A 25,390-nucleotide genomic window follows, 5' to 3' on the forward strand; every position below is an offset into this window, starting at 1 on the left:
CAGTAACGTGTCAGAGTGTTAGAGAGAGGACAGCAGTAAGGTGTCAGATTGTTGGAAAGAGGACAGCAGTAAGGTGTCAGAGTGTTAGAGAGAGGACAGCAGTAAGGTGTCAGATTGTTGGAAAGAGGACAGCAGTAAGGTGCCAGAGTGTTAGAGAGAGGGCAGCAGTAAGTTAGAGAGAGGACAGCAGTAAGGTGTCAGAGTGTTAGAGAGAGGACAGCAGTAAGGTGGCAGAGTGTTAGAGAGAGGACAGCAGTAATGTGTCAGAGTGTTAGAAAGAGGACAGCAGTAAGGTGTCAGAGTGTTAGAGAGAGGACAGCAGTAAGGTATCAGAGTGTTAGAGAGATGACAGCAGTAATGTTTCAGAGTGTTAGAGAGAGGACAGCAGTAAGGTGTCAGAGTGTTAGAGAGAGGACAGCAGTAAGGTGTCAGAGTGTTAGAGAGAGGACAGCAGTAAGGTTTCAGTGTTAGAGAGAGGACAGCAGTAAGGTTTCAGTGTTAGAGAGAGGACAGCAGTAAGGTGTCAGAGTGTTAGAGAGAGGGCAGCAGTAAGGTGTCAGAGTGTTAGAGAGAGGACAGCAGTAATGTGTCAGAGTGTTAGAAAGAGGACAGCAGTAAGGTGTCAGAGCGTTAGAGAGAGGACAGCAGTAAGGTGTCAGAGTGTTAGAGAGAGGACAGCAGTAAGGTGTCAGAGTGTTAGAGAGAGGACAGCAGTAATGTTTCAGAGTGTTAGAGAGAGGACAGCAGTAAGGTGTCAGATTGTTGGAAAGAGGACAGCAGTAAGGTATCAGAGTGTTAGAGAGAGGACAGCAGTAAGGTGTCAGATTGTTGGAAAGAGGACAGCAGTAAGGTATCAGAGTGTTAGAGAGAGGACAGCAGTAAGGTGTCAGATTGTTGGAAAGAGGACAGCAGTAAGGTGTCAGAGTGTTAGAGAGAGGACAGCAGTAAGGTGTCAGATTGTTGGAAAGAGGACAGCAGTAAGGTGTCAGAGTGTTAGAGAGAGGGCAGCAGTAAGTTAGAGAGAGGACAGCAGTAAGGTGTCAGAGTGTTAGAGAGAGGACAGCAGTAAGGTGTCAGAGTGTTAGAGAGAGGACAGCAGTAATGTGTCAGAGTGTTAGAAAGAGGACAGCAGTAAGGTGTCAGAGCGTTAGAGAGAGGACAGCAGTAAGGTATCAGAGTGTTAGAGAGAGGACAGCAGTAATGTTTCAGAGTGTTAGAGAGAGGACAGCAGTAAGGTGTCAGTGTTAGAGAGAGGACAGCAGTAAGGTTTCAGTGTTAGAGAGAGGGCAGCAGTAAGGTGGCAGAGTGTTAGATAGAGGAAAGCAGTAATGTGTCAGAGTGTTAGAAAGAGGACAGCAGTAAGGTGTCAGAGTGTTAGAGAGAGGACAGCAGTAAGGTATCAGAGTGTTAGAGAGATGACAGCAGTAATGTTTCAGAGTGTTAGAGAGAGGACAGCAGTAAGGTGTCAGAGTGTTAGAGAGAGGACAGCAGTAAGGTGTCAGAGTGTTAGAGAGAGGACAGCAGTAAGGTGTAAGTGTTAGAGAGAGGACAGCAGTAAGGTTTCAGTGTTAGAGAGAGGACAGCAGTAAGGTGTCAGATTGTTGGAAAGAGGACAGCAGTAAGGTGTCAGAGTGTTAGAGAGAGGACAGCAGTAAGGTGTCAGAGTGTTAGAGAGAGGACAGCAGTAATGTGTCAGAGTGTTAGAGAGAGGACAGCAGTAATGTGTCAGATTGTTGGAAAGAGGACAGCAGTAAGGTGTCAGAGTGTTAGAGAGAGGACAGCAGTAATGTGTCAGATTGTTGGAAAGAGGACAGCAGTAAGGTGTCAGAGTGTTAGAGAGAGGACAGCAGTAAGGTGTCAGAGTGTTAGAGAGAGGACAGCAGTAAGGTTTCAGAGTGTTAGAGAGAGGACAGCAGTAAGGTGTCAGAGTGTTAGAGAGAGGACAGCAGTAAGGTGTCAGAGTGTTAGAGAGAGGACAGCAGTAATGTGTCAGATTGTTGGAAAGAGGACAGCAGTAAGGTGTCAGAGTGTTAGAGAGAGGACAGCAGTAAGGTTTCAGTGTTAGAGAGAGGACAGCAGTAAGGTGTCAGAGTGTTAAAGAGAGGACAGCAGTAAGGTGTCTGAGTGTTAGAAAGAGGACAGTAGTAAGGTGTCAGAGTGTTAGAGAGTGGTCAGAGTGTTAGAGGACAGCAGTAAGGTGTCAGAGTGTTAGAGAGAGTACAGCAGTAAGGTGTCAGAGTGTTAAAGAGAGGACAGCAGTAAGGTGTCAGAGTGTTAGAAATAGGACAGTAGTAAGGTGTCAGAGTGTTAGAGAGTGGTCAGAGTGTTAGAGGACAGCAGTAAGGTGTCAGAGTGTTAGATAGAGGACAGCAGTAAGGTGTCAGAGTGTTAGAGAGAGGACAGCAGTAAGGTCTCTAACACTCTGGCACCTTACTGCTGTCCTCTCTCTAACACTCTGACACCTTACTGCTGTCCTCTTTTTTTTTTTTTTTTTTACATTCAGCCGCCTCTTTCATTTGCTTAACACTGATCTTTCTTTTTTTTTTGTTAGTGCAAAATATGTTTATTGAAAGACCGTGAAGGACAATGACAATATCAAAACAGCCATCATGCAACAAATGTGATAAAGAGTATTATCTCAACGCAACTGTGGGCCTGAACAGCTCCTATAGACAATAACTAATAACAAGAGAGCATTCAACCCCTACAGTGTTAGGGACCTGTCTGATGAGGTCACCGTGAAGTAGGAGGGCAGGCTCATATACTGTCCAATATATACCAAGAACCTCGAATATTATATTATGGTTGTAATAATTTTAATGGTGTATGGTGCACCTGCACCCTAGTTCCTATAGTGTAGTATTGTAGTACTACATCCCAGCAAGGTAGCACATCCCATTATAAGAAACTAGGGTATGTCCAGTCCCCCTCTCCATACAGCCTGTAACATGTCAGTTAGGAGCTGATTTGCTGGTACTTTATCTCTCTCCACTCCATCACTCTCCACGGCTTAGTGCACCTCCCCCTTGGTGGTGAGTGAGGACTTGACTGTCGATGATTAGGTCCTGACTGTTGGTGATGAGGACCTGACTGTTGGCGGTGGGGGCCTGACTGTTGGTGGAGAGGACCAGACTGTTGGCGGTGAGGTCCTGACTATTGCCGGTGAAGACCTGACTGTTGCCAGTGAGGACGTGACTGCTGGTGATGAGGTCCTGACTGTTGGCAGTGAGGTCCTGACTGTTCATCTGCCCCCCTCTAGATCTGAGTGAAGCCCAAACAACCGGAAGAGACAGTAAATCTGGCGCATTCTTAGCTATTGCTGCAGACAACATTCAGAAGGCTACACCAGGAGATAATGTTACCCTGAAATGCATCTTCAAGACAGAAATTCCCATTGAAATGGGATTGCTGACCGTGCAATGGATGAAAGATGGGGTAAACCGGTTGTTCATGAACAAGACATGTTGTGGCCCGAATGAACCGAGAATACCTGAGGAAGCCCTCAGTAGAGGAAATGCATCTCTAAAGCTGAGAAATGTCCAGAGAGAAGATGCCGGTACCTATACCTGCTATATCAAATACAAGTCACTGGAAAATAGCATGCGGGCCACTCTGCTGGTTGAAGGTACAGTACATCAGAAAATATTATCCACAGCCTAACACGGCCAGAGACAGGCATGGGACGGGAGGTCTGAGCTACCACGTGTGAACCTGAAGGAATGTCCTCTGATAATTATTACCAGCCACCTGATATAAGTGCTGAACCACATATGAGAATTATACTGGGGGGATTTGGGAGATATTCCTTGTTTGTGGAGACCGGAGAGGAGTTAATGTGATGTGGGAAGTGGAGAGTATTAACATTGCCTGGGGGCTTTGGGAAGAAGTCATGTGATACAAGGACTGGCATGGGGAGGCTGATGTTATGTGAGGACAGGGATGGGGAGGCTGATGTTGTGTGAGGACTGGGATAGGAGGCTGATGTTATGTAAGGATGGGGATGGGGAGGCTGATGTTATGTGAGGACTAGGATAGGAGCCTGATGTTATGTGAGGACAGGGATAGGGAGGCTGATGTTATGTGAGGACAGGGATAGGGAGGCTGATGTTATGTGAGGACAGGGATGGGGAGGCTGATGTTGTCTGAGGACTGGGATAGGAGGCTGATGTTATGTGAGGACTGGAAAAGGGAGGCTGATGTTATGTGAGGGCAGTGATGGGGAGGCTGATGTTATGTGTGGACTGGGATGGGGAGGCTGGTGTTATGTGAGGACCGGGATGGGGAGGCTGATGTTATGTAAGGACTGGGATGGGGAGGCTGATGTTATGTGAGTACTGGGATGAGGAGGCTGATGTTATGTGAGGACTGGGATGGGGAGGCTGATGTAATGTGAGGACTGGGATGAGGAGGCTGATGTTATGTGAGGACTGGGTTGGGGAGGCGGATGTTATGTGAGGACTGGGATGGGAAGGCTGATGTAATGTGAGGACTGGGATGGGGAGGCTGATGTTATGTGAGGACTGGGATGGGAATGCTGATGTAATGTGAGGACTGGGATGGGGAGGCTGATGTTATGTGAGGACTGGGATGGGGAGGCTGATGTAATGTGAGGACTGGGATGGGGAGGCTGATGTTATGTGAGGACTGGGATGGGGAGGCTGATGTTATGTGAGGAACGGGATGGGGAGGCTGATGTTATGTAAGGACTGGGATGGGGAGGCTGATGTTATGTGAGTACTGGGATGAGGAGGCTGATGTTATGTGAGGACTGGGATGGGGAGGCTGATGTAATGTGAGGACTGGGATGAGGAGGCTGATGTTATGTGAGGACTGGGTTGGGGAGGCGGATGTTATGTGAGGACTGGGATGGGAAGGCTGATGTAATGTGAGGACTGGGATGGGGAGGCTGATGTTATGTGAGGACTGGGATGGGAAGGCTGATGTAATGTGAGGACTGGGATGGGGAGGCTGATGTTATGTGAGGACTGGGATGGGGAGGCTGATGTTATGTGAGGACTGGGATGGGAAGGCTGATGTAATGTGAGGACTGGGATGGGGAGGCTGATGTTATGTGAGGACTGGGATGGGGAGGCTGATGTAATGTGAGGACTGGGATGGGGAGGCTGATGTTATGTGAGGACTGGGATGGGGAGGCTGATGTTATGTGAGGACTGGGATTGGGAGGCTGATGTAATGTGAGGACTGGGATGGGGAGGCTGATGTTATGTGAGGACTGGGATGGGGAGGCTGATGTTATGTGAGGAACGGGATGGGGAGGCTGATGTTATGTAAGGACTGGGATGGGGAGGCTGATGTTATGTGAGTACTGGGATGAGGAGGCTGATGTTATGTGAGGACTGGGATGGGGAGGCTGATGTAATGTGAGGACTGGGATGAGGAGGCTGATGTTATGTGAGGACTATGTTGGGGAGGCGGATGTTATGTGAGGACTGGGATGGGAAGGCTGATGTAATGTGAGGACTGGGATGGGGAGGCTGATGTTATGTGAGGACTGGGATGGGAAGGCTGATGTAATGTGAGGACTGGGATGGGGAGGCTGATGTTATGTGAGGACTGGGATGGGGAGGCTGATGTTATGTGAGGACTGGGATGGGGAGGCTGATGTTATGTGAGGACTGGGATGGGGAGGCTGATGTAATGTGAGGACTGGGATTGGGAGGCTGATGTTATGTGAGGACTGGGATGGGGAGGCTGATGTTATGTGAGGAACGGGATGGGGAGGCTGATGTAATGTGAGGAACGGGATGGGGAGGCTGATGTAATGTGAGGACTGGGATGGGGAGGCTGATGTTATGTGAGGACTGGGATAGGGAGGCTGATGTTATGTGAGGAACGGGATGGGGAGGCTGATGTAATGTGAGGACTGGGATAGGGAGGCTGATGTTATGTGAGGACTGGGATAGGGAGGCTGGTGTTATGTGAGGACTGGGATGGGGAGGCTGATGTTATGTGAGGACCGGGATGGGGAGGCTGATGTTATGTGAGGACAGGGATGGGGAGGCTGATGTTATGTGAGGACTGGGATGGGGAGGCTGATGTAATGTGAGGACTGGGATAGGGAGGCTGATGTTATGTGAGGACTGGGGTAGGGAGGCTGATGTTATGTGCTGGCTGCATTCCCTAGTTTAAATCAGCTACTCTCAGCTGCTACGCACAACTGTCACTTTAGTGTGGATAAAAAGGACTGTCCTACCAAAATCAGACGTTTTCTCCATCCTGGTCCGTGGTCCTCCAGCCTATCACTACCTGATGCTGCTCCTGTCTTAAGCTCAGTAGTTGCTTGTCAGCATCTTGGGATGTTGGGGCCCTGTCTCCCACTAGCCAGCATTGACCTAGTGTAACCTGTTTAATAGTTATTACTGATAGTTTAGAAATAATTTAATATTTATTAATAATATAATAAATGTTTGGAGAATATATATATATATATATATATATATGTATATATATATATATATATATATATATTGTGTAAGGGAAATTCTATAATAAATATATGTGGGTCATGTAATATATATCTATTAAAATAAGTATATTTATATATATATATATATATATATCTGTATAAATGAATTGTGAGGGGATAAGTATCTGTACTTTATTCGTTAAGTTGTACATATGTAGTCAAATTGATATGGGGTGTGGGTTTGGCATTGTGGTTTGTCATGAGGTGGTGATTGAGGGATAGTATAGACTTAGTGGATCAGCGATAGCCTGCAGGGTAGCATAGGATCCGTGGATGGGGTCATTAGATGGTCCGCGCGCCGCTGGAGTAATAACCTGCAGGGCGGGAGAAGCAGGTCCACGAGCGGGGGGAGACATAGCTGACCGCGAGCCTGGGGAAGGAGAGTTGATTGGCGGCGGCTATAGGACAGCGCGCGGCTCCGGCGGGAAGGGAGCCGCACGAGCCGGAGATCTGGGGAGGATAAATAGAGCTCCCCGCCGGCGGTGAGGCAGACTGCAGTTCCCCTGGCTAGTGTGTGTGATCAGTTCTCCTGCGGGCCGCTAACAGAGCTGTACGCTGTGAACATGCAGCGGCGCCGCAGGGACTGAGTAGCGCTACCCACGCCAGGCAATACCTTGAATAAAAAGGAGTTTGTGCAGTGCTGGGAGATGCCGCCGGTGACAGCCTGTTGCTCGGAGAGGCTGTGGTATCTCCTGGTCTAGCTGGGCCAGTGGTCTAGGAGCAAGGGAAGACGGAAGATACGTCGCCATAGCGATCCAGGCTAGGCGGAGCTGAAAGTATCTTCGGCCTATCACTAGGCACAACCCACCTCCATTGATCATCTCTGGGGAGGAGTCGGGGGAGCGTCATCCAGCCACAGCAGCTGCCTATCTACGGGACGTGTAAGTGAGCTAACACTACACTGCCCCCTGCAGTATATACATACTGTGCATCATAGACTACGGCTGACACTCTGCTTTAAGTAAGTGTCATATTGTAGATTCTAGTCCTCAACAGCCCAAGTCGACCATAGTTTTACAGTAGTCCAAAAGAGTAAATGATGGGAATAATTGACTGAACCCACAATTCAGGCAGCTAATATAGCCATAAAGATTCATAGCCTGGCCGACACAGGGAGTGACTTGCATATAGCACTCATGACTACATTGAATTGTCATTATAACCTGGACATACCTACACGGAAGGAGGACTGTCATATATATGGAAAGGATTTAATTGACAGTCGTATATAGATTATTACTAGGGAATAAAATTCCCGGATGCCTAGATAGTAATATAAATACAGGATTCAGTGTGATGGGAAATATTAGATGTTTCTAAAAACTGATAAATGAAAATAACTGTAACAACATATTGGTCGGACTAGTGTTAATCCATAACACTGAAGTAATTTGCTGGCTAAATATGAAAGTCTCCCCTTTGGAACTTGCAGATGTTATTCATTCATTCCTGTTAATTGGATAAAGCTGGGGTAGATACTATTGTATTAGATTCTGCAAGGATTAATGACAGCATTACTTGTGACTATAAGAAGAGAGAAGCAGATGGCATTGTTACATAAAATTCAGTGAGATAATAGTATCTGTTTGCTCAAAGAGAAACACTAGTATCAAAATACTGTGACTAAGAGAAGTTAAAGCTACAGTGTTGCATGGACTAAGATATCCTTAAGCAGGAAATAACTACAGCCATATCCCAGGCACAGTAAGGCTAATTACACCTACGACACGGGAATACAATTTCGATGGAGATCATCAGTAAAGGATTAAATAATTCCAGTTTCATATAAAACCTAAGACTAGACCACCACTGTCAGATTATAGAGTCCTTCTATATATGGAATGGTTTTGTTTTTATGGGCCCCAACTGTGCACATCAGCTTTATAGAGTACCCGGGTAACTCAGTTGAAATTGAAAACAGCTAAAGTTGTTTGTAAATGCATGCAAAATAATATGTGTAATACTAGTAGGAAATAGATATATAGATGTATAAATATATACTGAATGTATTAGTGTCTTTATTCTCAACAAAGACAATGATTAATGCAGAAGTGGTATAGTATGATTTTGTGATTAAATTACATTACTTACCTTTATTTGTGGTTTGACTTGGATCCTGGAACTCTGGAAGAGAAAACAGGTACAATATAAGATGTAATAATAAATTGATTTGAATACACTCACATATACACTGCAGGTGGGAGGCTTACCCAGGCAAGCCTTAGAATTTAGCTTGGGTGGAGGCACATATGTATTATGTACCCTGAGGTGGAAAGACAGGGGTTACATATTGGAGGCACCGCGTGAGATATTTTTTAGGATATTCAGGGGTTAGTGAGCACAGTAGCCAGAATGCCACAATATACCAGGAGTGAAGTGTTTGACTGGTGTATAAGGAAGGGAGTAACTCCTGAAAGGAGTTTTGTATTAATGGGGGATCTCACAGATACCACTGACGGTACAATTATGACAGAGATGTTGTTTCTGTTTGGGGTGAAACAACCCAGGATAGTTGATAAACAATTTAAGGAAAGTGGAGAGATGTGTGCTGTACTAATAACTACCAGTCATGATTTAGAGTCTGAATTGCTTCCTAAAGTGGTGGCTGTGAGATCTAACCCAGAACGTCGGTGGATAATTATATGGCCTGAAAAGAATGGAAGTGAAAGGGCGGCTGAACCCTTAATTGTGGGTGACATGTCTACTCCAGCCAGTGGAGATCCCTCCGCGACTGAGAGAGAAGGTAGTCAAACACAGGGTATTGAAGAAAAATTAGGTAACCAGTTAGAGGTGATAGCTGATAAAGTAGTACATCAATTGGAAAGGTGGCACTATGAGGGTAGTTACAGGCGATTGAGACTTTTTTCAGGAATAATTCCTGTGCCTACCGGCGAGGAACCTTATGAGGCCTGGAGGGAGGCAGCTATACAGCAGTCTGAGGAGTGGCATTGCCCGGATCATATAAAAAAACAAAGGATAGTAGAGAGCTTACGGGGACCCGCTATGGGAATTATTCAAGCCACTAGAAAAAGTAATCCTGGGGCTGCTGTGGCTGACTACTTTCAGGCCTTAGAATACACATATGGGACATTAGAGGATGTAGGTGATTTGGTTGCAAGATTCCATCATACATATCAGGAGACAGGGGAGAAGTTGTCACAGTATGTATATAGACTGGATAAATTAATCCATAAAATCGTAGATAAAGGAGGGTTAGCTCCCGCTGAAGTGGATAGTAGCCGCTTGAAACAATTAATTAGGGGAGCACTAACAACTGACCCTGTAGCTCAGCGGTTGCGTTGTACAACTTTATTATTAGGAAGTCCCACCCTTAATGATCTAATTAAGGAAATTACACAGGAAGAAGCCTTAATAGCTAATAGGGAAAAGACTCATACCAAATCTGTCAAAATGGTGGTACCCTCCCCTGAGGCCCAAGGATCAAAAGAAGATAAGTTAGTTACCTTGGTAGTGGAACAAAATAAGAAAATAGACCAGCTTATTCTGGCACTAAATAAAAGGGTGGAACCCTCCAGCATTACTTCCAGTAATTCCAATAGGGGGTTTAACAGTGGTAGGGGAAATTTTAGGAGAGGTGGAAATTTTATAAACAGAGGGTGTTTCCGCTGTGAACAATTAGGACATAGGGCAATGGAATGTTCTATAGATTGGGGAATGAATGACGTGGGAACTAATGTTCAGTCACATACTTCTCCTCATCAGGGAAACGATGGAGGGAGATTGGCGGGCCCCTCGCCATCTCCCAGAAATTAGATATAGATTCAATGGGGAGTACCCAGTGGAGTAGTTCTATTCCGGATGGTATGGTAGGACCTGCTCCACGTGTGGTTGTTAAATTAAATGGACATCCCTGCCCTGTTTTGCTAGACAGTGGGTCCCAGGTGTCCATCATATTTGAGCATTGGTATAGACATTATTTATCTGATGTCCCTATCCGGCCCCTGGAAGGACTGGTAATTTGGGGATTGAGTGAACAGAAATACCCATATTTAGGTTATGTGGTAATTAACATAGAGTTTCCGGAAGGGTTTATGGGTGTGTCAGAGTCATTACCTTTAATTGCTCTGGTATGCCCCGAATCACCAGGTGATAAAACTACAATGCCAGTGATCATTGGGACTAATGCTCATTTATTTAGGGTCCTCAGTGAATGGTGTTTAAAAATGTGTAAGGAAGCAACTGCGGTTACGATGGCGAATTGCTATGAGGAATACAGGAGTGGGGAGTTTGAGCACAGAGATTCCTCTCTGGCTCGGGGCCTGTCAATAGAAGACTTACATCCATGCTTCCAGGGGAGTGACATTGGGTTGGCAGAACAAAATATTTTATGTGAGGAATTGCTGAAACGAAAGCATGTCTTCTCTCTTGGGGAATGGGATTTGGGAAAAGCAAGAGGTGTGGAGCACTGTATAAAGCTGACTGATGAGACTCCTTTTAGGGAGAGGTCACGCAGACTTGCGCCTGCAGATTTCGATGATGTCAGACAGCATCTTCAGACTCTCTTGGAAACCGAGGTTATTCAACACTCCGAAAGCCCATATGCCTCTCCTATTGTAGTGGCTCGTAAAAAAAATGGACAAATTAGAATGTGTATTGATTATCGCACACTTAACCAACGCACTGTGCCAGACCAATACACTGTTCCTAGGATAGAGGAGGCATTGGACTGTTTGCAAGGGAGTCAGTGGTTCACAGTGTTGGATCTACGGAGTGGGTATTACCAAATACCTATGAGTCATCAGGATAGAGAGAAGACTGCTTTTATTTGCCCTTTGGGTTTCTTTGAATTTTTGAAGATGCCCCAGGGAATCAAGGGTGCCCCGGCTACCTTTCAGAGGACCATGGAGCAGACGGTGGGTGATATGAATTATCGTGAGGTCTTAGTTTATCTCGATGATATTATTGTTTTTGGGTCCTCTTTGCAGGAACATAACCACCGTCTGCTCCGGGTACTTGATAGATTATTGAAGAAAGGTTTTAAACTTTCTTTGGACAAATGCAAGTTCTGCCTGCCCTCTTACCTATTTGGGACATGTAGTAAGTCGACAGGGTATTTCTACTGATCCAACTAAAGTTGAAGCAGTTAACGGGTGGCCTAGACCCACAAAATTAAAGGAGCTAAGATCATTCCTCGGGTTTTGTGGGTACTATCGCCGCTTTGTTCCCTATTATTCTGTAATATGTCGCCCTCTCTCTGATTTGACAAAGGGGTATCCGCCAGTTGGTAAAACCTCAACGACCAAATCAATTAAAAAGGAGGGATATTTTAAACCATCTGAAGAATTTGGGGATAGATGGACACATGAGTGTGAAGAGGCTTTCCTCAAGTTAAAATGGAGTCTTACCAATGCCCCTGTATTGGCCTATGTGGACCCCACTCTGCCTTATACGTTACATGTGGATGCGTCCTTTGATGGTCTAGGGGCCGTGTTGTACCAAACTCATGAAGGAAAATTACAACCTATATCTTATATCAGCCGGGGATTGTCCAATAGTGAGAGGAGATATCCTGTACACAAATTGGAGTTCCTTGCTCTTAAATGGGCTGTGGCTGATAGATTTCATGAGTACCTGTATGGGGCAAGTTTTGAGGTGTTCACTGACAATAACCCCCTGACCTATATGCTTACCACTGCTAAACTAGATGCACAGGGCACAGGTGGTTAGCTGCTTTGTCTATTTATGATTTCAAAATTAAATATCGCCCAGGCATCAATAACATAGATGCCGATTCTTTGTCTAGACTATCGAGAATCGAGAGTGAACTAGATAGATCTGAGTGGATTGAAGTTCCTGCAACCACCATCAAAGGATTGTGCTTTAACATCCCATGTGTAATGGCAGAAAGTGTGGAATGTATTAGTGCCCTTGGAGCCTCTGACAAGGCTTTACCTCTGGCCTATTGTTGGTTAAGCCAAATAGAATTAGGGGGATTGCCACACATAGGTCAAGGAAAGATCCGCATGGATCAACGGAATGATCCTGATATCTCCATTGTCATACTCTGTCTGGAGTCTGGTTGTGCTGAAAGTGATGTAAGTTCTCTAACACATGCATCCAAGTTATTGATGCGGCAAATAAAGCAATTGACTCTAAGGAATGGAATACTGTACCGTGAGTCAGTTAAATCCAATGGGAAGTTCAAATTACAATTAGTTACTCCACAGTGTTATAGAGAAACTATTTTGAAAGCATTACATGATCAGCGCGGCCATCTTGGGGTAGAAAAAACAATGGGGCTGATAATTGACCGGTTTTACTGGCCCTTGATGGAGCAGGATATTGAAAACTACTGTAAGACCTGTGGTAGCTGTATTTTGAGGAAGACTCTTCCCACTAAGTCCGCTTCCCTTGTTAATCTTCAGAGCCATGGTCCCATGGATCTAGTGTGCATTGATTATTTATCATTGGAAACATCACCTGGGAAGGAATGTAACATACTTGTAGTAACGGATCACTTCACCCGTTATGCCCAGGCTTATGTTACTTCTGATCAAAGAGCCGTTACAGTAGCCAAAACTTTATGGGAACGGTTCTTTGTTCACTATGGTTTACCTGCCCGATTGCACTCTGACCAGGGGAGAGATTTTGAAGGACGAATTATTAAGGAGCTATGTCTGTGCTGTGGGATTAAGAAATCCCGAACTACTCCTTACCACCCACAGGGTAATCCTCAGCCAGAGCGTTTTAATCGCACCCTGCTTGATATGACGGGCACCTTGGACCCCTTGTGCAAGACACAGTGGAGTCGAAGGATATGTCACCTAGTGCATGCTTATAATTGCACTAAGAATGAATCTACTGGGTACTCCCCATATGAATTGATGTTTGGGCGGGAAGCTCGACTGCCCATAGATGTTTCATTAGGACTTCCCTCCCGGGATGCTAATGGACAAACACATTCCCAGTATATAATTAAATTACGGAAAGAGCTTAGACATGCACATAAGTTAGCTCAGGAAGCTTCAACAAAAGCAGGGGTCAAGAATAAAATCAGATATGACCTGCGAGTAAAAGAAAATGTATTAGGAATAGGGGATAGAGTACTAGTACAGCAACTGGGACTTCCTAGACGACAAAAATTAGCTTATAGATGGAAACCTGATCCATATGTAGTAATTGAAAAATTACCTAACATACCAGTTTATAAACTAAGGTTAGAGTCGGGGGAGGGAACAAGTCTTACATACCACCGACGGCATCTTTTACCCATCTCACAAAACCTTCGTCTCCCTGACTATGTCGAAAATGAGCCACCTTCAAGATGTAGTTGGAAAGATAGTAATAGGTTAAGATCTTCTCCAGGTCAATACCAATCTCCAGACATTACAGCAGGATCGAATGGGGATACTGAGGACAGGGAACCAGGCCCAGGATATTTTTATTATGATAACAGTATTGATAACTCTATTCCCTTGTTATCTGATTGTAACACACCTGGGATGTTTGATAACAGCTCTATGGAAAATGATGGTAATATATCCAGTAATACCCATAACGAGGAAGGTGGGTCCGAATCTGAGTGGGGAATTCGATCAGAAGGGGGTATCGGTGACACTGAGGTTAACCCAAGCATGGATTCTTGTAGTGAATCCAGGATATTAGATGCCGGTGAGGATAAATTGCCTAATTATAGGACATTCAGGGAACGAAGACCTCCTTTAATATTAACTTATCCGGAATTAGGTAAACCTGTATATGTACCTCAAATAATTCACCCAAATATAGTACTTACCTGGCCCTACTTTGGGTATTGCAAGAAGAAAGATAATTGGTGATCTGATTAGTTGGGATGGATAAATTACAGATCACCAGGGGGAGAGTGTAACCTGTTTAATAGTTATTACTGATAGTTTAGAAATAATTTAATATTTATTAATAATATAATAAATGTTTGGAGAATATATATATATATATATATATTGTGTAAGGGAAATTCTATAATAAATATATGTGGGTCATGTAATATATATGTATTAAAATAAGTATATTTATATATATATCTGTATAAATGAATTGTGAGGGGATAAGTATCTGTACTTTATTCGTTAAGTTGTACATATGTAGTCAAATTGATATGGGGTGTGGGTTTGGCATTGTGGTTTGTCATGAGGTGGTGATTGAGGGATAGTATAGACTTAGTGGATCAGCGATAGCCTGCAGGGTAGCATAGGATCCGTGGATGGGGTCATTAGATGGTCCGCGTGCCGCTGGAGTAATAACCTGCAGGGCGGGAGAAGCAGGTCCACGAGCGGGGGGAGACATAGCTGACCGCGAGCCTGGGGAAGGAGAGTTGATTGGCGGCGGCTATAGGACAGCGCGCGGCTCCGGCGGGAAGGGAGCCGCACGAGCCGGAGATCTGGGGAGGATAAATAGAGCTCCCCGCCGGCGGTGAGGCAGACTGCAGTTCCTCTGGCTAGTGTGTGTGATCAGTTCTCCTGCGGGCCGCTAACAGAGCTGTACGCTGTAAACATGCAGCGGCACCGCAGGGACTGAGTAGCGCTACCCACGCCAGGCAATACCTTGAATAAAAAGGAGTTTGGGCAGTGCTGGGAGATGCCGCCGGTGACAGCCTGTTGCTCGGAGAGGCTGTGGTATCTCCTGGTCTAGCTGGGCCAGTGGTCAAGGAGCAAGGGAAGACGGAAGATACGTCGCCATAGCGATCCAGGCTAGGCGGAGCTGAAAGTATCTTCGGCCTATCACTAGGCACAACCCACCTCCATTGATCATCTCTGGGGAGGAGTCGGGGGAGCGTAATCCAGCCACAGCAGCTGCCTATCTACGGGACGTGTAAGTGAGCTAACACTACACTGCCCCCTGCAGTATATACACACTGTGCATCATAGACTACGGCTGACACTCTGCTTTAAGTAAGTGTCATATTGTAGATTCTAGTCCTCAACAGCCCAAGTCGACCATAGTTTTACAGTAGTCCAAAAGAGTAAATGATGGGAATAATTGACTGAACCCACAATTCAGGCAGCTAATATAGCCATAAAGATTCATAGCCTGGCCGACACAGGGAGTGACTTGCATATAGCACTCATGACTACATTGAATTGTCATTATAACCTGGACATACCTACACGGAAGGAGGACTGTCATATATATGGAAAGGATTTAATTGACAGTCGTATATAGATTATTACTAGGGAATAAAATTCCCGGATGCCTAGATAGTAATATAAATACAGGATTCAGTGTGATGGGAAATATTAGATGTTTCTAAAAACTGATAAATGAAAATAACTGTAACAACATATTGGTCGGACTAGTGTTAATCCATAACACTGAAGTAATTTGCTGGCTAAATATGAAAGTCTCCCCTTTGGAACTTGCAGATGTTATTCATTCATTCCTGTTAATTGGATAAAGCTGGGGTAGATACTATTGTATTAGATTCTGCAAGGATTAATGACAGCATTACTTGTGACTATAAGAAGTGAGAAACAGATGGCATTGTTACATAAAATTCAGTGAGATAATAGTATCTGTTTGCTCAAAGAGAAACACTAGTATCAAAATACTGTGACTAAGAGAAGTTAAAGCTACAGTATTGCATGGACTAAGATATCCTTAAGCAGGAAATAACTACAGCCATATCCCAGGCACAGTAAGACTAATTACACCTACGACACGGGAATACAATTTCGATGGAGATCATCAGTAAAGGATTAAATAATTCCAGTTTCATATAAAACCTAAGACTAGACCACCACTGTCAGATTATAGAGTCCTTCTATATATGGAATGGTTTTGTTTTTATGGGCCCCAACTGTGCACATCAGCTTTATAGAGTACCCGGGTAACTCAGTTGAAATTGAAAACAGCTAAAGTTGTTTGTAAATGCATGCAAAATAATATGTGTAATACTAGTAGGAAATAGATATATAGATGTATAAATATATACTGAATGTATTAGTGTCTTTATTCTCAACAAAGACAATGATTAATGCAGAAGTGGTATAGTATGATTTTGTGATTAAATTACATTACTTACCTTTATTTGTGGTTTGACTTGGATCCTGGAACTCTGGAAGAGAAAACAGGTACAATATAAGATGTAATAATAAATTGATTTGAATACACTCACATATACACTGCAGGTGGGAGGCTTACCCAGGCAAGCCTTAGAATTTAGCTTGGGTGGAGGCACATATGTATTATGTACCCTGAGGTGGAAAGACAGGGGTTACATATTGGAGGCACCGCGTGAGATATTTTTTAGGATATTCAGGGGTTAGTGAGCACAGTAGCCAGAATGCCACAATATACCAGGAGTGAAGTGTTTGACTGGTGTATAAGGAAGGGAGTAACTCCTGAAAGGAGTTTTGTATTAATGGGGGATCTCACAGATACCACTGACGGTACAATTATGACAGAGATGTTGTTTCTGTTTGGGGTGAAACAACCCAGGATAGTTGATAAACAATTTAAGGAAAGTGGAGAGATGTGTGCTGTACTAATAACTACCAGTCATGATTTAGAGTCTGAATTGCTTCCTAAAGTGGTGGCTGTGAGATCTAACCCAGAACGTCGGTGGATAATTATATGGCCTGAAAAGAATGGAAGTGAAAGGGCGGCTGAACCCTTAATTGTGGGTGACATGTCTACTCCAGCCAGTGGAGATCCCTCCGCGACTGAGAGAGAAGGTAGTCAAATACAGGGTATTGAAGAAAAATTAGGTAACCAGTTAGAGGTGATAGCTGATAAAGTAGTACATCAATTGGAAAGGTGGCACTATGAGGGTAGTTACAGGCGATTGAGACTTTTTTCAGGAATAATTCCTGTGCCTACCGGCGAGGAACATTATGAGGCCTGGAGGGAGGCAGCTATACAGCAGTCTGAGGAGTGGCATTGCCCGGATCATATAAAAAAACAAAGGATAGTAGAGAGCTTACGGGGACCCGCTATGGGAATTATTCAAGCCACTAGAAAAAGTAATCCTGGGGCTGCTGTGGCTGACTACTTTCAGGCCTTAGAATACACATATGGGACATTAGAGGATGTAGGTGATTTGGTTGCAAGATTCCATCATACATATCAGGAGACAGGGGAGAAGTTGTCACAGTATGTATATAGACTGGATAAATTAATCCATAAAATCGTAGATAAAGGAGGGTTAGCTCCCGCTGAAGTGGATAGTAGCCGCTTGAAACAATTAATTAGGGGAGCACTAACAACTGACCCTGTAGCTCAGCGGTTGCGTTGTACAACTTTATTATTAGGAAGTCCCACCCTTAATGATCTAATTAAGGAAATTACACAGGAAGAAGCCTTAATAGCTAATAGGGAAAAGACTCATACCAAATCTGTCAAAATGGTGGTACCCTCCCCTGAGGCCCAAGGATCAAAAGAAGATAAGTTAGTTACCTTGGTAGTGGAACAAAATAAGAAAATAGACCAGCTTATTCTGGCACTAAATAAAAGGGTGGAGCCCTCCAGCATTACTTCCAGTAATTCCAATAGGGGGTTTAACAGTGGTAGGGGAAATTTTAGGAGAGGTGGAAATTTTATAAACAGAGGGTGTTTCCGCTGTGAACAATTAGGACATAGGGCAATGGAATGTTCTATAGATTGGGGAATGAATGACGTGGGAACTAATGTTCAGTCACATACTTCTCCTCATCAGGGAAACGATGGAGGGAGATTGGCGGGCCCCTCGCCATCTCCCAGAAATTAGATATAGATTCAATGGGGAGTACCCAGTGGAGTAGTTCTATTCCGGATGGTATGGTAGGACCTGCTCCACGTGTGGTTGTTAAATTAAATGGACATCCCTGCCCTGTTTTGCTAGACAGTGGGTCCCTGGTGTCCATCATATTTGAGCATTGGTATAGACATTATTTATCTGATGTCCCTATCCAGCCCCTGGAAGGACTGGTAATTTGGGGATTGAGTGAACAGAAATACCCATATTTAGGTTATGTGGTAATTAACATAGAGTTTCCGGAAGGGTTTATGGGTGTGTCAGAGTCATTACCTTTAATTGCTCTGGTATGCCCCGAATCACCAGGTGATAAAACTACAATGCCAGTGATCATTGGGACTAATGCTCATTTATTTAGGGTCCTCAGTGAATGGTGTTTAAAAATGTGTAAGGAAGCAACTGCGGTTACGATGGCGAATTGCTATGAGGAATACAGGAGTGGGGAGTTTGAGCACAGAGATTCCTCTCTGGCTCGGGGCCTGTCAATAGAAGACTTACATCCATGCTTCCAGGGGAGTGACATTGGGTTGGCAGAACAAAATATTTTATGTGAGGAATTGCTGAAACGAAAGCATGTCTTCTCTCTTGGGGAATGGGATTTGGGAAAAGCAAGAGGTGTGGAGCACTGTATAAAGCTGACTGATGAGACTCCTTTTAGGGAGAGGTCACGCAGACTTGCGCCTGCAGATTTCGATGATGTCAGACAGCATCTTCAGACTCTCTTGGAAACCGAGGTTATTCAACACTCCGAAAGCCCATATGCCTCTCCTATTGTAGTGGCTCGTAAAAAAAATGGACAAATTAGAATGTGTATTGATTATCGTAGAAAAAACAATGGGGCTGATAATTGACCGGTTTTACTGGTTTTGTGGGTACTATCGCCGCTTTGTTCCCTATTATTCTGTAATATGTCGCCCTCTCACTGATTTGACAAAGGGGTATCCGCCAGTTGGTAAAACCTCAACGACCAAATCAATTAAAAAGGAGGGATATTTTAAACCATCTGAAGAATTTGGGGATAGATGGACACATGAGTGTGAAGAGGCTTTCCTCAAGTTAAAATGGAGTCTTACCAATGCCCCTGTATTGGCCTATGTGGACCCCACTCTGCCTTATACGTTACATGTGGATGCGTCCTTTGATGGTCTAGGGGCCGTGTTGTACCAAACTCATGAAGGAAAATTACAACCTATATCTTATATCAGCCGGGGATTGTCCAATAGTGAGAGGAGATATCCTGTACACAAATTGGAGTTCCTTGCTCTTAAATGGGCTGTGGCTGATAGATTTCATGAGTACCTGTATGGGGCAAGTTTTGAGGTGTTCACTGACAATAACCCCCTGACCTATATGCTTACCACTGCTAAACTAGATGCACAGGGCACAGGTGGTTAGCTGCTTTGTCTATTTATGATTTCAAAATTAAATATCGCCCAGGCATCAATAACATAGATGCCGATTCTTTGTCTAGACTATCGAGAATCGAGAGTGAACTAGATAGATCTGAGTGGATTGAAGTTCCTGCAACCACCATCAAAGGATTGTGCTTTAACATCCCATGTGTAATGGCAGAAAGTGTGGAATGTATTAGTGCCCTTGGAGCCTCTGACAAGGCTTTACCTCTGGCCTATTGTTGGTTAAGCCAAATAGAATTAGGGGGATTGCCACACATAGGTCAAGGAAAGATCCGCATGGATCAACGGAATGATCCTGATATCTCCATTGTCATACTCTGTCTGGAGTCTGGTTGTGCTGAAAGTGATGTAAGTTCTCTAACACATGCATCCAAGTTATTGATGCGGCAAATAAAGCAATTGACTCTAAGGAATGGAATACTGTACCGTGAGTCAGTTAAATCCAATGGGAAGTTCAAATTACAATTAGTTACTCCACAGTGTTATAGAGAAACTATTTTGAAAGCATTACATGATCAGCGCGGCCATCTTGGGGTAGAAAAAACAATGGGGCTGATAATTGACCGGTTTTACTGGCCCTTGATGGAGCAGGATATTGAAAACTACTGTAAGACCTGTGGTAGCTGTATTTTGAGGAAGACTCTTCCCACTAAGTCCGCTTCCCTTGTTAATCTTCAGAGCCATGGTCCCATGGATCTAGTGTGCATTGATTATTTATCATTGGAAACATCACCTGGGAAGGAATGTAACATACTTGTAGTAACGGATCACTTCACCCGTTATGCCCAGGCTTATGTTACTTCTGATCAAAGAGCCGTTACAGTAGCCAAAACTTTATGGGAACGGTTCTTTGTTCACTATGGTTTACCTGCCCGATTGCACTCTGACCAGGGGAGAGATTTTGAAGGACGAATTATTAAGGAGCTATGTCTGTGCTGTGGGATTAAGAAATCCCGAACTACTCCTTACCACCCACAGGGTAATCCTCAGCCAGAGCGTTTTAATCGCACCCTGCTTGATATGACGGGCACCTTGGACCCCTTGTGCAAGACACAGTGGAGTCGAAGGATATGTCACCTAGTGCATGCTTATAATTGCACTAAGAATGAATCTACTGGGTACTCCCCATATGAATTGATGTTTGGGCGGGAAGCTCGACTGCCCATAGATGTTTCATTAGGACTTCCCTCCCGGGATGCTAATGGACAAACACATTCCCAGTATATAATTAAATTACGGAAAGAGCTTAGACATGCACATAAGTTAGCTCAGGAAGCTTCAACAAAAGCAGGGGTCAAGAATAAAATCAGATATGACCTGCGAGTAAAAGAAAATGTATTAGGAATAGGGGATAGAGTACTAGTACAGCAACTGGGACTTCCTAGACGACAAAAATTAGCTTATAGATGGAAACCTGATCCATATGTGGTAATTGAAAAATTACCTAACATACCAGTTTATAAACTAAGGTTAGAGTCGGGGGAGGGAACAAGTCTTACATACCACCGACGGCATCTTTTACCCATCTCACAAAACCTTCGTCTCCCTGACTATGTCGAAAATGAGCCACCTTCAAGATGTAGTTGGAAAGATAGTAATAGGTTAAGATCTTCTCCAGGTCAATACCAATCTCCAGACATTACAGCAGGATCTAATGGGGATACTGAGGACAGGGAACCAGGCCCAGGATATTTTTATTATGATAACAGTATTGATAACTCTATTCCCTTGTTATCTGATTGTAACACACCTGGGATGTTTGATAACAGCTCTATGGAAAATGATGGTAATATATCCAGTAATACCCATAACGAGGAAGGTGGGTCCGAATCTGAGTGGGGAATTCGATCAGAAGGGGGTATCGGTGACACTGAGGTTAACCCAAGCATGGATTCTTGTAGTGAATCCAGGATATTAGATGCCGGTGAGGATAAATTGCCTAATTATAGGACATTCAGGGAACGAAGACCTCCTTTAATATTAACTTATCCGGAATTAGGTAAACCTGTATATGTACCTCAAATAATTCACCCAAATATAGTACTTACCTGGCCCTACTTTGGGTATTGCAAGAAGAAAGATAATTGGTGATCTGATTAGTTGGGATGGATAAATTACAGATCACCAGGGGGAGAGTGTAACCTGTTTAATAGTTATTACTGATAGTTTAGAAATAATTTAATATTTATTAATAATATAATAAATGTTTGGAGAATATATATATATATATATATATATTGTGTAAGGGAAATTCTATAATAAATATATGTGGGTCATGTAATATATATGTATTAAAATAAGTATATTTATATATATATATCTGTATAAATGAATTGTGAGGGGATAAGTATCTGTACTTTATTCGTTAAGTTGTACATATGTAGTCAAATTGATATGGGGTGTGGGTTTGGCATTGTGGTTTGTCATGAGGTGGTGATTGAGGGATAGTATAGACTTAGTGGATCAGCGATAGCCTGCAGGGTAGCATAGGATCCGTGGATGGGGTCATTAGATGGTCCGCGTGCCACTGGAGTAATAACCTGCAGGGCGGGAGAAGCAGGTCCACGAGCGGGGGGAGACATAGCTGACCGCGAGCCTGGGGAAGGAGAGTTGATTGGCGGCGGCTATAGGACAGCGCGCGGCTCCGGCGGGAAGGGAGCCGCACGAGCCGGAGATCTGGGGAGGATAAATAGAGCTCCCCGCCGGCGGTGAGGCAGACTGCAGTTCCTCTGGCTAGTGTGTGTGTGATCAGTTCTCCTGCGGGCCGCTAACAGAGCTGTACGCTGTAAACATGCAGCGGCACCGCAGGGACTGAGTAGCGCTACCCACGCCAGGCAATACCTTGAATAAAAAGGAGTTTGGGCAGTGCTGGGAGATGCCGCCGGTGACAGCCTGTTGCTCGGAGAGGCTGTGGTATCTCCTGGTCTAGCTGGGCCAGTGGTCAAGGAGCAAGGGAAGACGGAAGATACGTCGCCATAGCGATCCAGGCTAGGCGGAGCTGAAAGTATCTTCGGCCTATCACTAGGCACAACCCACCTCCATTGATCATCTCTGGGGAGGAGTCGGGGGAGCGTAATCCAGCCACAGCAGCTGCCTATCTACGGGACGTGTAAGTGAGCTAACACTACACTGCCCCCTGCAGTATATACACACTGTGCATCATAGACTACGGCTGACACTCTGCTTTAAGTAAGTGTCATATTGTAGATTCTAGTCCTCAACAGCCCAAGTCGACCATAGTTTTACAGTAGTCCAAAAGAGTAAATGATGGGAATAATTGACTGAACCCACAATTCAGGCAGCTAATATAGCCATAAAGATTCATAGCCTGGCCGACACAGGGAGTGACTTGCATATAGCACTCATGACTACATTGAATTGTCATTATAACCTGGACATACCTACACGGAAGGAGGACTGTCATATATATGGAAAGGATTTAATTGACAGTCGTATATAGATTATTACTAGGGAATAAAATTCCCGGATGCCTAGATAGTAATATAAATACAGGATTCAGTGTGATGGGAAATATTAGATGTTTCTAAAAACTGATAAATGAAAATAACTGTAACAACATATTGGTCGGACTAGTGTTAATCCATAATACTGAAGTAATTTGCTGGCTAAATATGAAAGTCTCCCCTTTGGAACTTGCAGATGTTATTCATTCATTCCTGTTAATTGGATAAAGCTGGGGTAGATACTATTGTATTAGATTCTGCAAGGATTAATGACAGCATTACTTGTGACTATAAGAAGTGAGAAACAGATGGCATTGTTACATAAAATTCAGTGAGATAATAGTATCTGTTTGCTCAAAGAGAAACACTAGTATCAAAATACTGTGACTAAGAGAAGTTAAAGCTACAGTATTGCATGGACTAAGATATCCTTAAGCAGGAAATAACTACAGCCATATCCCAGGCACAGTAAGACTAATTACACCTACGACACGGGAATACAATTTCGATGGAGATCATCAGTAAAGGATTAAATAATTCCAGTTTCATATAAAACCTAAGACTAGACCACCACTGTCAGATTATAGAGTCCTTCTATATATGGAATGGTTTTGTTTTTATGGGCCCCAACTGTGCACATCAGCTTTATAGAGTACCCGGGTAACTCAGTTGAAATTGAAAACAGCTAAAGTTGTTTGTAAATGCATGCAAAATAATATGTGTAATAATAGTAGGAAATAGATATATAGATGTATAAATATATACTGAATGTATTAGTGTCTTTATTCTCAACAAAGACAATGATTAATGCAGAAGTAGTATAGTATGATTTTGTGATTAAATTACATTACTTACCTTTATTTGTGGTTTGACTTGGATCCTGGAACTCTGGAAGAGAAAACAGGTACAATATAAGATGTAATAATAAATTGATTTGAATACACTCACATATATACACTGCAGGTGGGAGGCTTACCCAGGCAAGCCTTAGAATTTAGCTTGGGTGGAGGCACATATGTATTATGTACCCTGAGGTGGAAAGACAGGGGTTACACTTAAATAGTACTTACACTGAATAAATAGACCTATCCCCCCCACAGTGTGTGTGTGTGCGTGCGTGCGTGTGGTATTCTGAAAAAAAAAACATGTATATACTGTATTTTTACATTTAATTGTCTTTTATTTTAATTCACACATTTCTTAGCAGTCATACCCAGGATTAGAACCCATGACCTGTTACACTGACTGCAGACACTTTACTGATGGAGCTATTTGCTCCTGTAGAGGAATCATGAGAATTCTAACTATATGAAGTTATGTGTAATTGTCAGAGAAGTATCTTCATATAGTTAGAATTCTCATATTTCCTATACAGGAGCAAATAGCTCCATCAGTAAGGTGTCTGCTTCCAGTGTAATAGATTGTAGTTTCTAATCCTGGGTGTGACACTTGTAAAATGTGTAAATTCAGTATAATAAAGAGGGTGTGACCTGTAAGGTGCAGGGACCAATGAAGTCGGCCACTGAAAAGACAGTGGCAGCTATCAATTAATTTAATTCAATGGTGTCACAGAATGGGAGGAGAGGTGCCCCCCTTCAGAGCAGGAGCCCGGCGGCAGATGACTCCGTTGCCTCCCAGAGTTCTGCCTCTGCTCCTAGGGGGTAATTCCAAGTTGATCGCAGCAGGAATTTAATTAGCAATTGGGCAAAACCATGTGCACTGCAGGGGAGGCAGATTTAACATGTGCAGAGAGTGTTAGATTTGGGTGGGTTATTTTATTTCTGTACAGGGTAAATCCTGGCTGCTTTATTTTTACACTGCAAATTGGATTGCAGATTGAACTCACCACACCCAAATCTAACTCTCTCTGCACATGTTAAATCTGCCTCCCCTGCAGTGCACACGGTTTTGCCCAGTTGCTAACTAAATTCCTGCTGCGATCAACTTGGAATTACCCCCCTAATTCCTACCCAAAGAACCCTGTCATTAGATAATGAGCAATCATAGAAACATAGAATGTGACGGCAGTGAACCACTTGGCCCATCTAGTCTGCCCCTTTTTTATCCTTTAGGTTATCTCAACACTTTTTGAACCTTAATTCTTTGTAAGGATATCCATATGTCTATCCCATGCATGTTTAAATTGCTCTACAGTCTTAACCCCTACCACTTCTGATGGGAGACTATTCCACTTATCCACTACCCTTTCTGTGAAGTAATTTTTCCTTAAATTCCCCTGAACCTCCCCCCTCCAGTCTCAGTGTATGTCCTCGAGTCCTAATATTTCTCATCC

At 43.7% G+C, this 25,390-nt stretch overlaps 1 protein-coding gene across 1 annotated transcript in view; it reads left to right on the plus strand.

The window, feature by feature from the left end:
• LOC134945825 (uncharacterized) overlaps positions 1–25,390 on the plus strand; it is a 65,253-nt gene that overhangs the window by 22,267 nt on the left and 17,596 nt on the right. The window contains exon 4 of the mRNA XM_063935338.1: positions 3,260–3,625. Within this exon, the coding sequence (XP_063791408.1) occupies positions 3,260–3,625 (366 nt within the window). The remainder of the gene's footprint in view (positions 1–3,259; positions 3,626–25,390) is intronic.

Source organism: Pseudophryne corroboree, chromosome 7 (assembly GCF_028390025.1).
Source record: "Pseudophryne corroboree isolate aPseCor3 chromosome 7, aPseCor3.hap2, whole genome shotgun sequence".
NCBI lineage: Eukaryota > Metazoa > Chordata > Amphibia > Anura > Myobatrachidae > Pseudophryne > Pseudophryne corroboree.